The sequence below is a fragment of the Mustela lutreola genome, chromosome 1, assembly GCF_030435805.1.
Source record: "Mustela lutreola isolate mMusLut2 chromosome 1, mMusLut2.pri, whole genome shotgun sequence".
Taxonomy (NCBI): domain Eukaryota; kingdom Metazoa; phylum Chordata; class Mammalia; order Carnivora; family Mustelidae; genus Mustela; species Mustela lutreola.
The window spans coordinates 236,547,742-236,567,239 of record NC_081290.1 but is presented as its reverse complement, the minus strand read 5'-3'; the positions used below and the strand labels follow the sequence as shown (position 1 = coordinate 236,567,239).

The following is a 19,498-nucleotide window of genomic DNA, read 5'->3' as shown; positions in this document are numbered from 1 at the left end:
TGATTTTAATAAAATGACTTTACTTACTCTTGCCTTTGTTTCCTCATATGTAAAATTGGACTATCAATGGTGTTTTGTTATAGGAGGATGATCGTGTAATTTATCAACCAAGTTGGGAAACTATTAAGAGTGTGTAAGGGCTTAAATGGGAATTATCCCAGGCAAATAGGAAATATGGTCATTCTACTATCATCCTACTTACAGGATTTTTAACAGGATGGATGAGTTCATATTTATAAAGTACTTAGGAGGAGATTATACAAAGTAAAATAAGTCAAGCAGAGAAAGACAATTATCATATGGCTTTACTTATATATAGAACATAAGGAATAGTGTGGGAGACTAGCGGGGAAGGGAGGGAAAACTGAGTGGGAAGAACTCTGAGAGGGAGACAAACCAGGAGAGACTCTGGACTCTAGGAAACAAACTGAAGGTTACAAAAGGCAAAGGGATGCAGGGATGGGGTAGCCAGGTGTTAGGTATTAAGGAGGGCATGCACACATGGGGCACTGGGTGTTATATGAACTAATGAACACTACATCAAAAACTAATGATGTACTATATGGTGGCTAACTGAACATAATAAAAAAAGAATAGTGGCAGAAACTTAACTATTTTTGCTTTTTGAGTCAGGATTTATTATTTATTTTTTAATTTATTTTTAATTTATTTTCAGCATAACAGTATTCATTATTTTTGCACCACACACAGTGCTCCATGCAATCCGTGCCCTCTATAATACCCACCACCTGATACCCCGACCTCTCACTCTCCGACACTTCAAAACCCTCAGATTGTTTTTCAGAGTCCATAGTCTCTCATGGTTCACCTTCCCTTCCAATTTTCCCCAACTCCCTTCTCCTCTCTAACTCTCTATGTCCTCCATGCTATTTGTTATGCTCCACAAATAAGTGACTTATTTTTGGAACTATTATTATTTTTAAGTGATTCTATGAAAAATAAGTTACTTCCCCATGCATATTCTTATTGTTTAGATGGATTTATTCTTGTCTTACCCTTTAAGGTTTTCTGAAGTGTCAGTAATGAGTAGGACACTTTATATGGCTTCACCCAGCAACTACTCCACTGCTCCAGTTTCTGAATTCCTCCTCATTTGCTTCCCTAACTACCAGAGTTGGCAGCACTGGCTGTCCCTGCCTCTCAGCCTCCTCTTCCTCCTGGCCATGGGGGCTAATGTCACTCTGCTGATCACCATCTGGCTGGAGGCCTCTCTTCATGAGCCCATGTACTACCTGCTCAGCCTCCTCTCTCTGTTGGACATCATGCTTTGCCTTACTGTCATCCCCAAGGTCCTGGCCATCTTCTGGTTTGACAGTAAATCCATCAGCTTCTCAGCCTGCTTTCTCCAGATGTTCATCATGAATAGTTTTCTGACCATGGAGTCCTGCACATTCATGGTCATGGCCTATGACCGCTATGTGGCCATCTGCCACCCACTACGATACCCAACCATCATCACTGACCAATTTGTGATTAAAGCTACGATCTTTGTTGTGGCCCGGAATGGCCTTCTTACTATGCCTATCCCCATACTTTCTTCCCAGCTCAGATATTGTGCAGAGAACATCATCAAGAATTGTATTTGCACTAACCTGTCTGTGTCCAAACTCTCCTGTAATGACATCACCTTCAATCAGCTCTATCAGTTTGTGGCAGGCTGGACCCTACTGGGCTCAGACCTCATCCTTATTGTTCTGTCCTACTCCTTCATCCTGAAAGCTGTGCTAAGGATCAAGGCTGAGGGTGCTATGGCCAAAGCTCTAGGCACTTGTGGTTCCCACTTCATCCTCATCCTCTTCTTCAGCACAGTCCTGCTCGTTCTGGTCATCACTAACGTGGCCAGGAAGAAGATTCCCCCAGATGTTCCGATCCTGCTCAACATCCTGCACCACCTCATCCCCCCAGCTCTGAACCCCATTGTTTATGGTCTGAGAACCAAGGAGATCAAGCAGGGAATCCAGAAGCTGCTGCGAAGGTTGTAAGAGGTAAAAATGGGTGAGAGCTAACCTGGAGAATTGAAATTGATGATGGGGAATAGTTTTCATGATGAATAGGAAATTTAGTTACTTCAGGAATAAGTTTGGATTTTTCATTCTCCAAATTTTCAGTTGATTATTGGGATATTCTTATCCTGACTCCTACTTTCCCTGCACTGGCTGGAACCTTAGTTTTTTTGCATTCTGATGTTATCTGGAAATTTCTTTTAACCTCAGCTGTGTGAGAGAGACTTGTCAAGTTATATATAAGTACAGGGTATTAATTAGAGTGAATCTCTTTTCAAATAAAGAAACAATAGTATTCTAGTCACTTTCAGTTCCTCTCAGTTTCCTCAATTGCTTAATACTTAGATACGTATTAGACCACTTGGTTCTACCTGACACAGTTCCAAATGGTTTTGTGTCATGAATGGATCTCCTGTGAAGTTAAAGAAGTTGGCTCTAAACCTTTGATTCTTACAGTGAGAGAATGATATGTATCACCCACTGCCTCCTGTAAGCCCTGACAGATATTGTTAATATATTTATCTATTGCCACTTCTCTGGATTATGAATTTCCTGGAGTTCTTTACTTATTTTTAATGAATTAAAAAATACTAAGATGACTCATTTTTCTGTGTGTGCATTTTGTTTTAAGTGAAAGTGTGTGTCCTGTTTTCACTAACTTGTGTCTACATCCCCTCCTATCTCACTTTTCTATCAGATTTCAGGCACTATCTATATCCCCAATTTTTCCTGCTAATCTTAGATATACAGTTAAGTCGACTTATTCATTCTACTTTCAGCTCTGTTTTATCAATCCTCATAGTCTGTGCTGGTGCCAATATAACATCCTATGGGATCCAGACAACCATATTAGTGGGTTATTTGAACAAGGACAGGTGTGTTTAATTCTTTTCAGTTTCCTTCCAGATCATGCCCTGAAAATGGTGGGGATTCATGTATTAGACAATATTTCTTGGGATTAATTTGCATTGGCAACAGAGTCCCCTCTTTATTATTATTTTTTTAATTATTATATTTTTATTTTTTAAACAGGCAATTAGATAAAGAAGGTATGGTCCATATTTACAATGGAATATTACACCTCCATCAGAAAGGATGAATACCCAACTTTAAAAAAAATTTTTTTCAGTGATCCAAAATTCATTATTTATGCACCACACCCAGTGCTCCATGCAACATGTGCCCTCCTTAATACTCACCACCAGGCTCACTCAACCCACATCCCCTCCAAAACCCTCAGTTTGTTTCTCAGTGTCCATAGTCTCTCATGGTTTGTCTCCACTTCCGGTTTCCCCCAACTCACTTCTCCTCTCCATCTCCCAATGTCCTCTGTGTTATTCCTTATGTTCCACAAGTAAGTGAAACCATATGGTAATTGACTCTCTCTGCTTGACTTATTTCATTCAGCATAATCTCCTCCAGTCCTGTCCACATTGATACAAAAGTTGGGAACTCATCCTTTCTGAGGGAGGCATAATACTCCATCAGAATATATGTATATATATGTATATATATATGGACCATATTGTATTATGGACCATATCTTCTTTATCTATTTGTCTGTTGAAAGGCATCTTTGTTCTTTCCACCATTTGGTGACTATGACCGTTGCTGCTATGAACATTGGTGTACAGATGGCCCTTCTTTTCACTACATCTGTATCTTTGGGGTAAATACTCAATAGTGCAATTGCAGGGTGATAGGGAAGCTCTATTTTTACTTTCTTAGGAATCTCCACACTGTTTTCCAAAGTGGCTGCACCAACTTGCATTCCCACCAACAGTGTAAGAGGGTTCCCTTTTCTCCACATCCTCTCCAACATACGTTGTTTCCTGTCTTGTTAATTTTGGCCATTCTAACTTGTGTAAGGTGGTATCTCAATGTGGTTTTGATTTGAATCTCCCTGATGGCTAGTGATGATGAACATTTTTTCAGATGTCTGATAGCCATTTGTATGTCTTTGGAGAAGTGTCTGTTCATGTCTTCTGCCCATTTATTGACGTGGTTATCAGTTTGTAATACCCAATTTTTGTATCAACATGGACAGGCCTGGAGAAGATTATGCTGAGTGAAATAAGTCAAGCAGAGAGAGTCAATTTTATCATATGGTTTCACTTACTTGTGGAATGTGAGAAATAACACAGAGGACATTGGGAGAAGGAGATGAGAAGGGTGCTGGGGGAAATTGGAGGAGGAGATAAACCATGAGAGACTGTGGACTCTGAGAAACAAACTGAGGGTTTTGGAGGGGAGGTGGGTGGGGGGTTGGGTGAGCCTGGTCGTGGGCATTAAAGAGGGCACATATTGCATGGAGCATTGGGTGTGATGCATAAAAAATGAATCTTGGAACACTGGAAAAATAAAATAAAGTTTAACAGAGTCCCCTTTTGGATACTGAGAGCCTCACATATAAGAGCCATTTGAGAATGTCTTCTAACATAGCTGATCTATGATGTACCTAGCCATTCTTGGAAAATTTACAAACTAATTTATCATTCCTATAGCATTGTCTTTAACCAAAATAATAGCTTTTATCCACTCTCTTTTCTCTTTTCCACAGCTCCAAAGACTGATCCTAACCAAACACTGTCCTAGTCACCCATTATTCCATTGTTCCTAGCTCATTATTTTCAGATTATACCCATTGATATATATATATATATATTTTTTTTTTTCACTTAATGTTTAATGTTTATTAATACTTCAACCCTTTTGAGCTGGCAGTGGGTAAGATATAACCAGGCAACAGAATTTAACAGCATGCAAATTTAGGAACACACACACATACACACACAGTATAAGCATCAGTTAGCTATTGTGGCAATAATGCTGTGTAACAAGAAACTAAAACATTTTCAAAAAATTTCAAGACATTGAATGATTTATTCACTTCCATGGTAGATAACAAAAGGACCTTCCTTAGCTAGGGGCTGGAGTGTGTCTGTTAATTTCAGCTGGGCTCTGTTACATGTCTCTGGTTCTGCTTATGTGGGTCACAACAGCTAAAGAAGCATTCTTTCATACTCCAGTTCTTTGAGTCTTTTGTATATGTTTCTCATTCACCTTGGATCAGCATATTATCCAGAAATATCCTTCCAGTAGCAATGACAGAATCCCAAGAATGCCTCTTAGTTCATCTTCTTGTCTTTAGCCATTGAATCAACAAGGTGTAGCTTGGTAAGAATCTTGATTCAGTTTCTGCAGGTATGTTGTGAGTTACGTAACAGTGTGGGCCACCTATGGAAGCCGTGTTAGCTGGTGTGGCACATATGCATACCTGAAAGGTCTGGGTGACAAACTGGAGGCCCTTAGGGATCTCCAGACTGATGCCTTTTTTTTTTTTTTTTTACTGATATTACATATTTTATTGGTTAGATATAACATTATGTTATTTGCCAAGCTCCTATTCAATTTTTCTTTCGTTTTGTCCAAAACTTCCATGAAAAGAAAATATTTCCAATAAAAAATTGCACTAATTATTAACAGTAAAATTTCTATTCATCTACTCATCATAGGTACTGCTTTAAGAATTTTACATAACTCCACAAAGAATGTACTTATTTTCTATTCCATGAATAGAAACACTGGTGGGTTGTTTTTAAATTAGTGTTAGAATAAATTTTTTTTTTTACATTTTATTTTATTTTTTTTAATAATTTATATTTTTTATTTTTTATAAACATATATTTTTATCCCCAGGGGTACAGGTCTGTGAATCACCAGGTTTACACACTTCACAGCACTCACCAAAGCACATACCCTCCCCAATGTCCATAATCCCACCGCCTTCTCCCAAACACCCTCCCCCCAGCAACCCTCAGTTTGTTTTGTGAGATTAAGAGTCACTTTTGTTTTGTCTCCCTCCCAATCCCATCTTCTTTCATTTATTCTTCTCGTACCCACTTAAGCCCCCATTTTGCATCACCACTTCTTCATATCAGGGAGATCATATGATAGTTGTCTTTCTCCGCTTGACTTATTTCGCTAAGCATGATACGCTCTAGTTCCATCCATGTTGTCGCAAATGGCAAGATTTCATTTCTTTTGATGGCTGCATAGTATTCCATTGTGTATATATACCACATCTTCTTGATCCATTCATCTGTTGATGGACATCTAGGTTCTTTCCATAGTTTGGCTATTGTGGACATTGCTGCTATAAACATTCGGGTACACGTGCCCCTTTGGATCACTACGTTTGTATCTTTAGGGTAAATACCCAATAGTGCAATTGCTGGGTCATAGGGCAGTTCCATTTTCAACATTTTGAGGAACCTCCATGCTGTTTTCCAGAGAGGTTGCACCAGCTTGCATTCCCACCAACAGTGTAGGAGGGTTCCCCTTTCTCCGCATCCTCGCCAGCATCTGTCAGTGGTGATTTTAGCCATTCTGACTGGTGTGAGGTGATATCGCATTGTGGTTTTGATTTGTATTTCCCTGATGCCGAGTGATATGGAGCACTTTTTCATGTGTCTGTTGGCCATCTGGATGTCTTCTTTGCAGAAATGTCTGTTCATGTCCTCCTCCCATTTCTTGATTGGATTATTTGTTCTTTGGGTGTTGAGTTTTCTAAGTTCTTTATAGATTCTGGACACTAGTCCTTTATCTGATATGTCGTTTGCAAATATCTTCTCCCATTCTGTCAGTTGTCTTTTGATTTTGTTAACTGTTTCCTTTGATGTGCAAAAGTTTTGATCTGGATGAAATCCCAGAAGTTCATTTTTGCCCTTGCTTCCCTTGCCTTTGGCGTTGTTCCTAGGAAGATGTTGCTACGGCTGAGGTCGAAGAGGTTGCTGCCTGTGTTCTCCTCAAGGATTTTGATGGATTCCTTTCGCACATTTAGGTCCTTCATCCATTTTGAGTCTATTTTTGTGTGTGGTGTAAGGAAATGGTCCAATTTCATTTTTCTGCATGTGGCTGTCCAATTTTCCCAACACCATTTATTGAAGAGGCTGTCTTTTTTCCATTGGACATTCTTTCCTGCTTTGTCGAGGATTAGTTGACCATAGAGTTGAGGGTCTATTTCTGGGCTCTCTATTCTGTTCCATTGATCTATGTGTCTGTTTTTGTGCCAGTACCATGCTGTCTTGATGATGACAGCTTTGTAATAGAGCTTGAAGTCCGGAATTGTGATGCCACCAACGTTGGCTTTCTTTTTCAATATCCCTTTGGCTATTCGAGGTCTTTTCTGGTTCCATATAAATTTTAGCATTATTTTTTCCATTTCTTTGAAAAAGATGGATGGTACTTTGATAGGAATTGCATTAAATGTGTAGATTGCTTTAGGTAGCATAGACATTTTCACAATATTTATTCTTCCAATCCAGGAGCATGGAACATTTTTCCATTTCTTTGTGTCTTCCTCAATTTCTTTCATGAGTACTTTATAGTTTTCTGAGTACAGACTCTGTGTCTCTTTGGTTAGGTTTATTCCTAGGTATCTTATGGTTTTGGGTGCAATTGTAAATGGGATTGACTCCTTAATTTTTCTTTCTTCTGTCTTGCTGTTGGTGTAGAGAAATGCCACTGATTTCTGTGCATTGATTTTATATCCTGACACTTTACTGAATTCCTGTATAAGTTCTAGCAGTTTTGGAGTGGATTCTTTTGGGTTTTCCACATATAGTATCATATCATCTGCGAAGAGTGATAATTTGACTTCTTCTTTGCTGATTTGGATGCCTTTAACTTCCTTTTGTTGTCTGATTGCTGAGGCTAGGACCTCTAGTACTATGTTGAATAGCAGTGGTGATAATGGACATCCCTGCCGTGTTCCTGACCTTAGCGGAAAAGCTTTCAGTTTTTCTCCATTGAGAATGACATTTGAGGTGGGTTTTTCATAGATGGCTTTGATGATATTGAGGTATGTGCCCTCTATCCCTACACTTTGAAGAGTTTTGATCAGGAAGGGATGCTGTACTTTGTCAAATGCTTTTTCAGCATCTATTGAGAGTATCATATGGTTCTTGCTCTTTCTTTTATTGATGTGTTGTATCACATTGACTGATTTGTGGATGTTGAACCAACCTTGCAGCCCTGGAATAAATCCTACTTGGTCGTGGTGAATAATCTTTTTAATGTACTGTTGAATCCTATTGGCTAGTATTTTGGTGAGTATTTTCGCATCTGTGTTCATCAAGGATATTGGTCTATAGCTCTCTTTTTTGGTGGGATCCTTGTCTGGTTTGGGGATCAAGGTGATGCTGGCCTCATAAAATGAGTTTGGAAGTTTTCTTTCCATTTCTATTTTTTGGAACAGTTTCAGGAGAATAGGAATTAGTTCTTCTTTAAATGTTTGGTAGAATTCCCCCGGGAAGCCGTCTGGCCCTGGGCTTTTGTTTGTTTGGAGATTTTTAATGAGTGTTTCAATCTCCTTACTGGTTATGGGTCTGTTCAGGCTTTCTATTTCTTCCTGGTTCAGTTGTGGTAGTTTATATGTTTCTAGGAATGCATCCATTTCTTCCAGATTGTCAAATTTATTGACGTAGAGTTGCTCATAGTATGTTCTTATAATATTTTGTATTTCTTTGGTGTTAGTTGTGATCTCTCCTCTTTCATTCATGATTTTATTTATTTGGGTCCTTTCTCTTTTCTTTTTGATAAGTCGGGCCAGGGGTTTATCAATTTTATTAATTCTTTCAAAGAACCAGCTCCTAGTTTCGTTGATTTGCTCTATTGTTTTTTTGGTTTCTATTTCATTGATTTCTGTTCTGATCTTTATGATTTCTCTTCTCCTGCTGGGCTTAGGGTTTCTTTCTTGTTCTTTCTCCAGCTCCTTTAGGTGTAGGGTTAGATTGTGTACCTGAGACCTTTCTTGTTTCTTGAGAAAGGCTTGTACCGCTATATATTTTCCTCTCAGGACTGCCTTTGTTGTGTCCCACAGATTTTGAACCGTTGTATTTTCATTATCATTTGTTTCCATGATTTTTTTCAATTCTTCTTTAATTTCCCGGTTGACCCATTCATTCTTTAGAAGGATGCTCTTTAGTCTCCATGTATTTTGGTTCTTTTCAAAATTCCTTTTGTGGTTGAGTTCTAGCTTTAGAGCATTGTGGTCTGAAAATATGCAGGGAATGATCCCAATCTTTTGATACCGGTTGAGTCCTGATTTAGGACCGAGGATGTGATCTATTCTGGAGAATGTTCCATGTGCACTAGAGAAGAATGTGTATTCTGTTGCTTTGGGATGAAATGTTCTGAATATATCTGTGATGTCCATCTGGTCCAATGTGTCGTTTAAGGCCTTTATTTCCTTGCTGATCTTTTGCTTCGATGATCTGTCCATTTCAGTGAGGGGAATGTTAAAGTCCCCTACTATTATTGTATTATTGTTGATGTGTTTCTTTGATTTTGTTATTAATTGGTTTATATGTTGGCTGCTCCCACGTTGGGGGCATAGATATTTAAAATTGTTAAATCTTCTTGTTGGACAGACCCTTTGAGTATGATATTGTGTCCTTCCTCATCTCTTATTATAGTCTTTGGCTTAAAATCTAATTGATCTGATATAAGGATTGCCACTCCTGCTTTCCTCTGATGTCCATTAGCATGGTAAATTCTTTTCCACCCCCTCACTTTAAATCTGGAGGAGTCTTCGGGCTTAAAATGAGTTTCTTATAGGCAACATATAGATGGGTTTTGTTTTTTTATCCATTCTGATACCCTGTGTCTTTTGACAGGGGCATTTAGCCCATTAACATTCAGGGTAACTATTGAGAGATATGAATTTAGTGCCATTGTATTGCCTATAAGGTGACTGTTACTGTATATGGTCTCTGTTCCTTTCTGATCTACTACTTTTAGGCTCTCTCTTTCCTTAGAGGACCCCTTTCAATATTTCCTGTAGAGTTGGTTTGGTGTTTGCAAATTCTTTCAGTTGTTGTTTGTCCTGGAAGCTTTTAATCTCTCCTTCTATTTTCAATGATAGCCTAGCTGGATATAGTATTCTGGGCTGCATGTTTTTCTCATTTAGTGCTCTGAAAATATCATGCCAGCTCTTTCTGGCCTGCCAGGTCTCTGTGGATAAGTCAGCTGCCAATCTAATATTTTTACCATTGTATGTTACAGACTTATTTTCCCGGGCTGCTTTCAGGATTTTCTCTTTGTCACTGAGACTTGTAAATTTTACTATTAGGTGACGGGATGCGGGCCTATTCTTATTGATTTTGAGGGGCGTTCTCTGAACCTCCTGAATTTTGATGCTCGTTCCCTTTGCCATATTGGGGAAATTCTCCCCAATAATTCTCTCTAGTATACCTTCTGCTCCCCTCTCTCTTTCTTCTTCTTCTGGAATCCCAATTATTCTAATGTTGTTTCGTCTTATGGTGTCACTTATCTCTCGAATTCTCCCCTCGTGGTCCAGTAGCTGTTTGTCCCTCTTTTGCTCAGCTTCTTTATTCTCTGTCATTTGGTCTTCTATATCACTAATTCTTTCTTCTGCCTCATTTATCCTAGCAGTGAGAGCCTCCATTTTTTATTGCACCTCATTAATAGCTTTTTTGATTTCAACTTGGTTAGATTTTAGTTCTTTTATTTCTCCAGAAAGGGCTTTTATATCTCTCGATATGGTTTCTCTAATATCTTCCATGCCTTTTTCGAGCCCAGCTAGAACCTTGAGAATTGTCATTCTGAACTCTAGATCTGACATATTACCAATGTCTGTATTGATTAGGTCCCTAACCTTCGGTACTGCCTCTTGTTCTTTTTTTTGTGTTGAATTTTTCCGTCTTGTCATTTTGTCCAGATAAGAGTATATGAAGGGGCAAGTAAAATACTAAAAGGGTGGCAACAACCTCAGGAAAATATGCTTTAACCAAATTAGAAGAGATCCAAAATCGTGAGGGGGGAGAAAGGGGATAAAAAGAGGTTCAAAAAGGAAGAAAAAGAAAAAAAAAGAAAAAAGAAAAAAAAAGAAAAGAATTTAAAAAAAAAGAAAACACCTAAGAAAAATATAAAAAAGAAAAAATATATATATTAGATAAACTATTAAAAAATCGTTAAAAAAGAAAAAGGTCACAGTTAATAAAAAAATTTTACCCGAAGGCGAGAAAAAAAAAACAAAAAATGAAAAAGAAAAAAAATTAAATTAACTGCAAGACTAAAAAAAATCACAGGGAAAAAGTCATGAGTTCCGTGCTTTGCTTTCTCCTCCTCTAGAGTTCTGCTGCTCTCCTTGGTATTGAAACCGCACTCTTTGGTAGGTGAACTTGGTCTCGGCTGGATTTCTTGTTGATCTTCTGGGGGAGGGGCCTGTTGTAGTGATTCTCACGTGTCTTTGCCCCAGGCGGAATTACACCGCCCTTACCCGGGGCCGGGGTGAGTAATCCGCTTGGGTTTGCTTTCAGGAGCTTTTGTTCCCTGAGCGCTTTCCGTAGAGTTCCGGAGGACAGGAATACAAATGGCGGCCTCCTGGTCTCCGGCCCTTAGGAGCCGAGAGCCCAGGGCCACACCCCTCAGTGCGAGCTCAGAGAACCGTGCCCAGTTACTCCCGTCTGCCTGACCTCCGGCCGAGCTCTGAGCTCACTGAGCCTGCAACCGGTTCAAGGTCACCCCGAGCTGCGAGCTTACTGTCAGCTCTGTCTCTGTAGCTGGCTTTCCCGTTCCAATACCCGCAAGCTCTGCGACACTCAGACACCCTCGATCCTTCTGTGACCCTGCGGGACCTGAGGCCACGCTGACCCTGTGTGGGCTTTGCACCGGGTAGCCTCTGGAGCGATGTCCCTCAGCGGAACAGACTTTTAAAAGTCCTGATTTTGTGCGCGGTTGCTCTGCCGCTTCCTGGGAGCCGGCCCCTCCCCCCGGGGTCTATCTTCCCGTTGCTTTGGATTCACTTCTCCGCCGGTCCTACCTTTCAGAAAGTGGTTGTTTTTCTGTTTCCAGAATTGCTGTGCTTCTTCTCTTCAATCTGCCAATGGATTTTCAGGTGTTTGCAATCTTTAGATAAGCTATCTAGCTGATCTCCGGCTAGCTGAAGTAGTCTCAGCCTGCTACTTCTCCGCCATCTTGACTCCTCCTGATATATATATATTTTTTTTAATTTTTAATTTTTTATAAACATATGTTTTTATCCCCAGGGGTACAGGTCTGTGAATCACCAGGTTTACACACTTCACAGCATTCACCAAAGCACATACCCTCCCCAATGTCCATAATCCCTCCCCCTTCTCCCAAACCCCCTCCCCTCAGCAGCCCTCAGTTTGCTTTGTGAGATTAAGAGTCACTTAGGGTTTGTCTCCCTCCCAATACCATCTTGTTTCATTGATTCTTCTTCTACCCACTTAAGCCCCCATGTTGCATCACCACTTCCTCATATCAGGGAGATCATATGATAGTTGTCTTTCTCTGCTTGGCTTATTTCGCTAAGCATGATACGCTCTAGTTCCATCCATGTTGTCACAAATGGCAAGATTTCATTTCTTTTGATGGCTGCATAGTATTCCATTGTGTATATATACCACATCTTCTTGAACCATTCATCTGTTGATGGACATCTAGGTTCTTTCCATAGTTTGGCTATTGTGGACATTGCTGCTATAAACATTCGGGTGGTCATGCCCCTTTGGATCACTACCATTGATATTTTTTCTTAAAGTTTATGTTCAAGAATCTCCTTCCATATAGAAAACCAGTACCAGTGTCTTCATTTGACAAACTGCAAGTCTCACTTTTTAAAAAATTTTAATTAATTTCTTTATTTTCAGTATAACAGTATTCATTATTTTTTCACCACACCCAGTGCTCCATGCAATCCATGCCCTCTATAATACCCACCACCTGGTACCCCAACCTCCCAACCCCCTGCCATTCAAACCCCCCAGATTGTTTTTCAGAGTCCATAGTCTCTCATGGTTTACCTCCCCTTCCAATTTACCCCAATGCCCTTCTCCTCTCTAACACCCCTTGTCCTCCATGATATTTGTTATTCTCCACAAATAAGTGAAACCATATGATAATTGACTCTCTCTGCTTGACTGATTTCACTCAGCATAATCTCTTCCAGTCCCGTCCATGTTGCTACAAAAGTTGGGTATTCATCCTTTCTGATGGAGGCATAATACTCCATAGTGTATATGGACCACATCTTCCTTATCCATTCGTCCGTTGAAGGGCATCTTGGTTCTTTCCACAGTTTGGCGACCGTGGCCATTGCTGCTATAAACATTGGGGGTACAGATGGCCCTTATTTTCATGACATCTGTATCTTTGGGGTAAATACCCAGGAGTGCATAGACCAGTGGAACAGAGTAGAGAGCCCAGATATAGACCCTCAACTCTATGGTCAATTAATCTTCGACAAAACAGGGAAAAATATACAGTGGAAAAAAGAAAGTCTCTTCAATAAATGGTGCTGGGAAAACTGGGCAGCTATATGTAGAAGAATGAAGCTCGACCATTCTCTTACACCATACACAAAGATAAACTCAAAATGTATAAAAGACCTCAACGTGATACAGGAGTCCATCAGAATCCTAGAGGAGAACATAGGCAGTAATCTCTTCGATATCAGCCACAGCAACTTCTTTCAAGATATGTCTCCAAGGGCAAAGGAAACAAAAGCGAAAATAAACTTTTGGGACTTCATCAAAATCAAAAGCTTCTGCACAGCAAAGGAAACAGTCAAAAAAACAAAGAGGCAACCCACGGAATGGTAGAAAATATTTGCAAATGACAGTACAGATCAAAGGTTGATATCCAGGGTCTATAAAGAACTCCTCAAACTCAACACACACAAAACAGATAATCATATAAAAAAATGGGCAGAAGATATGAACAGGCACTTCTCCAATGAAGACATACAAATAGCTATCAGACACATGAAAAAATGTTCATCATTGCTAGCCCTCAGGGAGATTCAAATTAAAACCACATTGAGATATCACCTTACACCAGTTAGAATGGCCAAAATTAGCAAGACAGGAAACAACATGTGTTGGAGGAGATGTGGAGAAAGGGGAACCATCTTACATTGTTGGTGGGAATGCAAGTTGTTGCAGCCTCTTTGGAAAGCAGTGTGGAGATTCCTCAAGAAAGTAAAAATAGAACTTCTGTATGACCCTGCAAGTCTCAATTTAAACACCACCTTCTTTACAATACTTCCCTTTATTCACCCCAGCAGAAGTAATCTATCTTAAGCAACATGTGTATCTCCCTCTAACACTAGATTATGAATTCCCGAGTCTGTTGAGAGTTATTCATCTTCTTAACTTTATTTACTTATGGCTAGTAGCACTATTATTTACATATCTTAGTTATTTTTGTTGAGCTAAAGTAAATAATTTATACATGCACATCTTGTTTATTATTTCTTCTGAAAATTAGGGGAAAGATCAAGTTGTTAATATAATGTGTTCTCCAAAGCACTTTACAAAAAACCTTATATAACTCATGTTCATGTTGAACTTATATAACATAGTTCCTAATATTGCTTCTCTTGGATGAGATAAGACTGAATATTTATTTATTTGAACGTGAGGTATACCAGTTGGTACTGACTGGATGTGTAATTTTTGACTCACTGATCTGAGCTCTCATTTTCTCATTTCAGAATAGTGATAATAGGCCTTTTATTATGTAATTTATATGATTATTGAGTGACCCACTCTAGGAAAAGTTTTCAACCAGAGAATAAAACATCTTAAGAACTTATAAATGGGAACCCATTTTATTATTTTCTTATAAACACTGATTTCTCTCATGTCTTCAAAAGAAGATGCTCTTCATTGTCTTATACACCATGACTCATTTCAGAAGTGCTCTTCCCTGCTCTGTGTGTCATTCCTGGTCCTCAGTGCAATTTCTTGATTATTGTGCATTACTGACTTTTAAAATCCTTTCCTTATTGAAACCTCATGATGTTGTGCGATGGCACACTCAGTCATTCCTTGTTCTAAGTAATCTTTTAAAATCTTGGTCCTGCCACCTCATTTCAGATGTTGGCAGTTGCCTAAGAGTCTGGCTGGAATGCATACAGACTAAAAGCACTTCTCTTCACAATGAAAGCCTGGAGGGATCTCAAGAGAGCCAGTGAAGAACATGTACTCACAGATTCACTACCTGTATTTCTATAATTTTTCATGTCACTATTTAATTTTTTATTAGTTTTTTTTTAAAATTTTCAGCATAATAGTATTCATTATTTTTGCACCATACCCAGTGCTCCATGCAATCCATGCCCTCTATAATACCCACCACCTGGTACCCCAACCTCCCACCACCCGGCCACGTCAAACCCCTCAGATTGTTTTTCAGAGTCCATAGTCTCTCATGGTTCACCTCCCCTTCCAATTTCCTGCAACTCCTTTCTCCTCTCTAGCTCCCCACGTCCTCCATGCTATTTGTGAGCTCCAAAAATAAGTGAAACCATATGATAATTGACTCTCTCTGCTTGACTTATCTCACTCAGCATAATCTCTTCCAGTCCTGTCCATGTTGCTACAAAAGTTGGGTATTCATCCTTTCTGATGGAGGCATAATACTCCATAGTGTATATGGATCACATCTTCCTTATCCATTTGTCCGTTGAAGGGCAACTTGATTCTTTCCACAGTTTGGTGACCGTGGCCATTGCTGCTATGAACATTGGGGTACAGATGGCTCTTCTTTTCATGACATCTGTATCTTTGGGGTAAATACCCAGTAGTGCAATGGCAGGGTCATAGGGAAGCTCTATTTTTAATTTCTTGGGGAATCTCCACACTGTTCTCCCAAGAGGCTGCACCAACTTGCATTCCCACCAACAGTGTAAGAGGGTTCCCCTTTCTCCACATCCCCTCCTTGTTAGTATTTTAATGATATATTTTTTCCATTCTTTTGTTTTCAATAATTCTGAAAATATGTCTTTTTTAAGTGACATGAATATATTCAATATAATAGTCTTAGTCTTTTACTTAATACTTGGTCTACTTACATAAATAAAATTTCTGATTGCTTTATAGCTACCATCTTATGATTTGTATATTATCTCACACATTTTAATTTTCTCCTTATTCTTTCTTGTCATTCTTTGGATTAATGAAATTTTTATGCCTTTGGTGATTATCTCTTTTTGTGATTATTTTGGTGATAATCCCAGAATAAAAACTGATATTCTTGACTTACTGCAGTCTATTTAAACACACTGTTTGTAGCGTTCAGGATTCTATCTAGTTGTTTTCTTTTCAGTGACATATTTTCCCTGTGTGAAGATATTTCTAAAACTTAATGTAAGTCAATGATGAGATAAGTCATCATAAAGCACTAATTTTAAAAACTATTTTCCTAGAATGTAGCTAATATGTAATATGAAGTCATTTGTCTTCCTAAAGTGTGTTTTAACTCCATCTTCCTGATCCCTGTGATATTCCAGATACCCCTAGTGATATTCCTTTCCATTACAAATAGTACATCTCAGTTTATGTAATTCTCAGACACCTCAAAAGAAGCTATGAGCTAATCACTGCTCTTACACTTACTCTGAGTATATATATAGAAATCTCTTTTTAACATTAGGAATGTGTGTGTATCTGCAGGAGGCAGGAACCCATGGGAGCAGGATGCCCCAACCAACTCTTCATATTTCCAGCCACAGGAGAGTGGTGGCTATTATAGGGACAATATCTTCATAAAGTTGTCCAAAGTCACAATATTCTGGTTTCTCTTCAGGCCACATAAATCTTTCCAATTCAACCAAATCCATAAGGAGAAGTCATACATTGCCTGACAGCAGTTGGATGGTCAAACTGTCATTTGGAGCAGAATTTCTCTGTAAGTATTTTTGGGAACAGTACACTGAAAAGCCAAGCACAGGTGATACTTTGAATTTGGTCTTCAACTTAATTCACTATTTATTTAAAAGTATGTTATTGTGTCCTCAGATGTTAGTATGTGAAGACCCTGAAGATCACCCATGTCAGAAAAGTATGAGGACATTAGGGTGTCGTCAGCTCAGCTCTGTCTCTGATTATTAGAGGCATATTTTACGTGCCTGGATTTGTGCTAACTGCCACAAAGAAAAATTGTGCATACCTTGTTTCTGACCTTAGTGAGCTTTGGTTCTCCTAGGAAAAGTGGCTAAGAACTACAGATCCAGGCAGAGAAATAAAACCATGAAAAAAGAACCAATAGAATTCCCAGGGTGTCCCTGGAGGAAGACCATTCCATGCTCATGGATCAGAATAATATACATTGTTAAAATGTCTATACTGTCTAGAGCAATCTATACTTTTAGTGCCATTCCGATAATTTTTCAAAGCATTTTTCAAAGAGTTGGAGCAAACAATCCTAAAATTTTTATGGAATCAGAAAAGAGCCTGAATTGCTAAGGGAATGTTGAAAAAGAAAAAGAAAACTGGGGATATCACATTGCTTGATTTCAAGCTTTACTACAAAGCTGTGGTCACCAAGATAGCATGGTACTGGCATAAAAACAGACACATAGGGGCACCTGGGTGGCTCAGTGGGTTAAAGCCTCTGCTTTCGGCTCAGGTCATGATCCCAGTGTCCTGGGATCGAGCCCCACATCGGGCTCTCTGCTCAGCGGGGAGCCTGCTTCCTCTTCTCTCTCTGCCTGCCTCTCTGCCTACTTGTGATCTCTGTCTGTCAAATAAATAAATAAAATATTAAAAAAAAAATAGGCACATAGACCAGTGAAACAGAGGAGAGAGCCCAGATATGGACCATCAATCCTATGGTCAAATAATCTTTGACAAAACAGAAAAAAATATACAGTAGAAAAAAGACTGTCTCTTCAATAAATGGTGTTGGGAAAATTGGACAGCTATGTGTGGCAGATAACTTTTGAATTAGGAGACCAGAGATTGGCCAGAATTGTGCTCAGTTAAGTAAAGATAATGGGAGAAGCAGCCAATGTGATATTGAAGCTGAGCAGAGCTGACGTTAGGACTGGCAGCACGAGGTGGCAGTCTTGGATTAGGGTAGCCTAAATCAGTGGTTAGGTCCATTATGACAGGTAGGTGTAGCTTTGTCATTCTCAAAGCATGGTCCCTGGAAAAGCAGTATTGACATTACCTGGGAACTTGTTAGAAATGTAAATTCTTGGCTCCCCCCCACCCTCAGAACTATTGAATTGGCAATTCTAGAGGTTGGTATCAGCAATCTGTGTTTCAACTAGTTCTCCAGGTGATCTCATTTGAGATCCACTAGTTTAGATAAAGGAGAATCCTGATGAGAAGCCCACACTGTAGATTCAAGGAAAAAAAAAAAAAAACAGCTCTAAACCTTGATTGGGAGATGTGTGTGTGTGTGTGTGTGTGTGTGTGCGTGTGCGCGCGTGCTCGTGCAAACGCCTGGGGGCACCCCAATAACATGCTGCAAAATCCATCTGTGAAAGATGGTTTTTCCCCTGCCTCAGAGGAGAACATAGCAGACCCCTGCAACTTCTTCCCATCAGGGTCCGGAATGGTTAAGATACTTGAAAAGAACTGAAGCTCCAGTTGTGCAGTGTCCTGTCTTGGGGGCATATTTCAGTATTCCTTTAGTTCTTCTCTTGTTCTAGAGGCCTCATTTCCTTATTTTTTTCCCCTACCAAGGAAATATAGTGTTTTTTAAATTTTATTATTTTAAGTTACTTACCAAATATAGATGCAAGTAAGATACTTGCAAGTAAAAGGCAAGTAAGATATCTTTTGTATTTATTATTTTCACCCTAAGGTTTTACCACTATTTTTTTCCCCATTCTGCCTTATTCAGATTTTTACTGAGTGTTAAACAAAAATACTGGTGGTTCGCAGAACAGAAAGATATGGAGATGCTAATTTAAAAGAGTTAAGGGTATTATGATGCTTTCAATAATCTGTCAGTTTCATATATCTGACTTGTACTTATTGAGTGCCTGTGATGTCCGCAGATGCATGAGGTCCTTTTCTCTGAGCTATGATAAAAAGACAAGACTCCCTTGATGACAGATGGAGCACTGACTGTTTGGAAAACAAATAGGAAATATTATTTTATAGTAGAGTTTTTTTTTAGAAGTTTTAATAGCAGCATGCTCAGGATATTTAGGAATCATAGAGAAACAATGGAAAGGGAAAGCATCTAGATATGGATGGAGAAAGAGTAAAAAGAAAAAGCATTCCTAAGAGCTGTAACTCTTGGTCCAGATAGGATGGGACAAACAGAAGTTAGTTATTTGAGGGCAAGAGAGTTGATGTAGGAGGAGGATATGACTTGTAAAAACACAGAGGTGAGACAAAGTTCAAAGCATGTTCTATCAGTGACTCGGTCTATGTGTGGAGTTGGAATATACTTGTGAAGGGAGTTATTCTTTATTCATAAGTTATGTGTGCTAAGGACATTGTTTTAACAAAGAGTAACTTGGACAATTTAAACTTTAGACAGATTTTATGTCAGCAGAACCATGGAGAAACTTGACAGCCTAGAACAGAGGCAGGTACATTGGTTAGGAGGTTACTAATGAAACAGTCAAACCCTGAATTCATGTCTTTTCTTTCAACCAGTTTCAGGGCCACTTGACCGTC

The 19,498-nt window shown here is 39.1% G+C and overlaps 1 protein-coding gene across 1 annotated transcript; it reads left to right on the top strand.

Moving 5' to 3' along the window:
* Nucleotides 1–1,043: 1,043 nt before the first annotated feature.
* LOC131821688 (olfactory receptor 56A4-like) lies at nucleotides 1,044–2,003 on the top strand. Its single transcript, XM_059157957.1, has one exon. The coding sequence runs from the start codon at nucleotides 1,044–1,046 to the stop codon at nucleotides 2,001–2,003; it is 960 nt and encodes a 319-aa protein (XP_059013940.1).
* The last annotated feature ends 17,495 nt before the right edge of the window (nucleotides 2,004–19,498 follow it).

Coding starts and splice junctions, on each gene's coding strand:
- LOC131821688 (XM_059157957.1), top strand. CDS start 1,044: ATGAGTAGGACACTTTATATGGCTTCACCCAGCAACTACTCCACTGCT.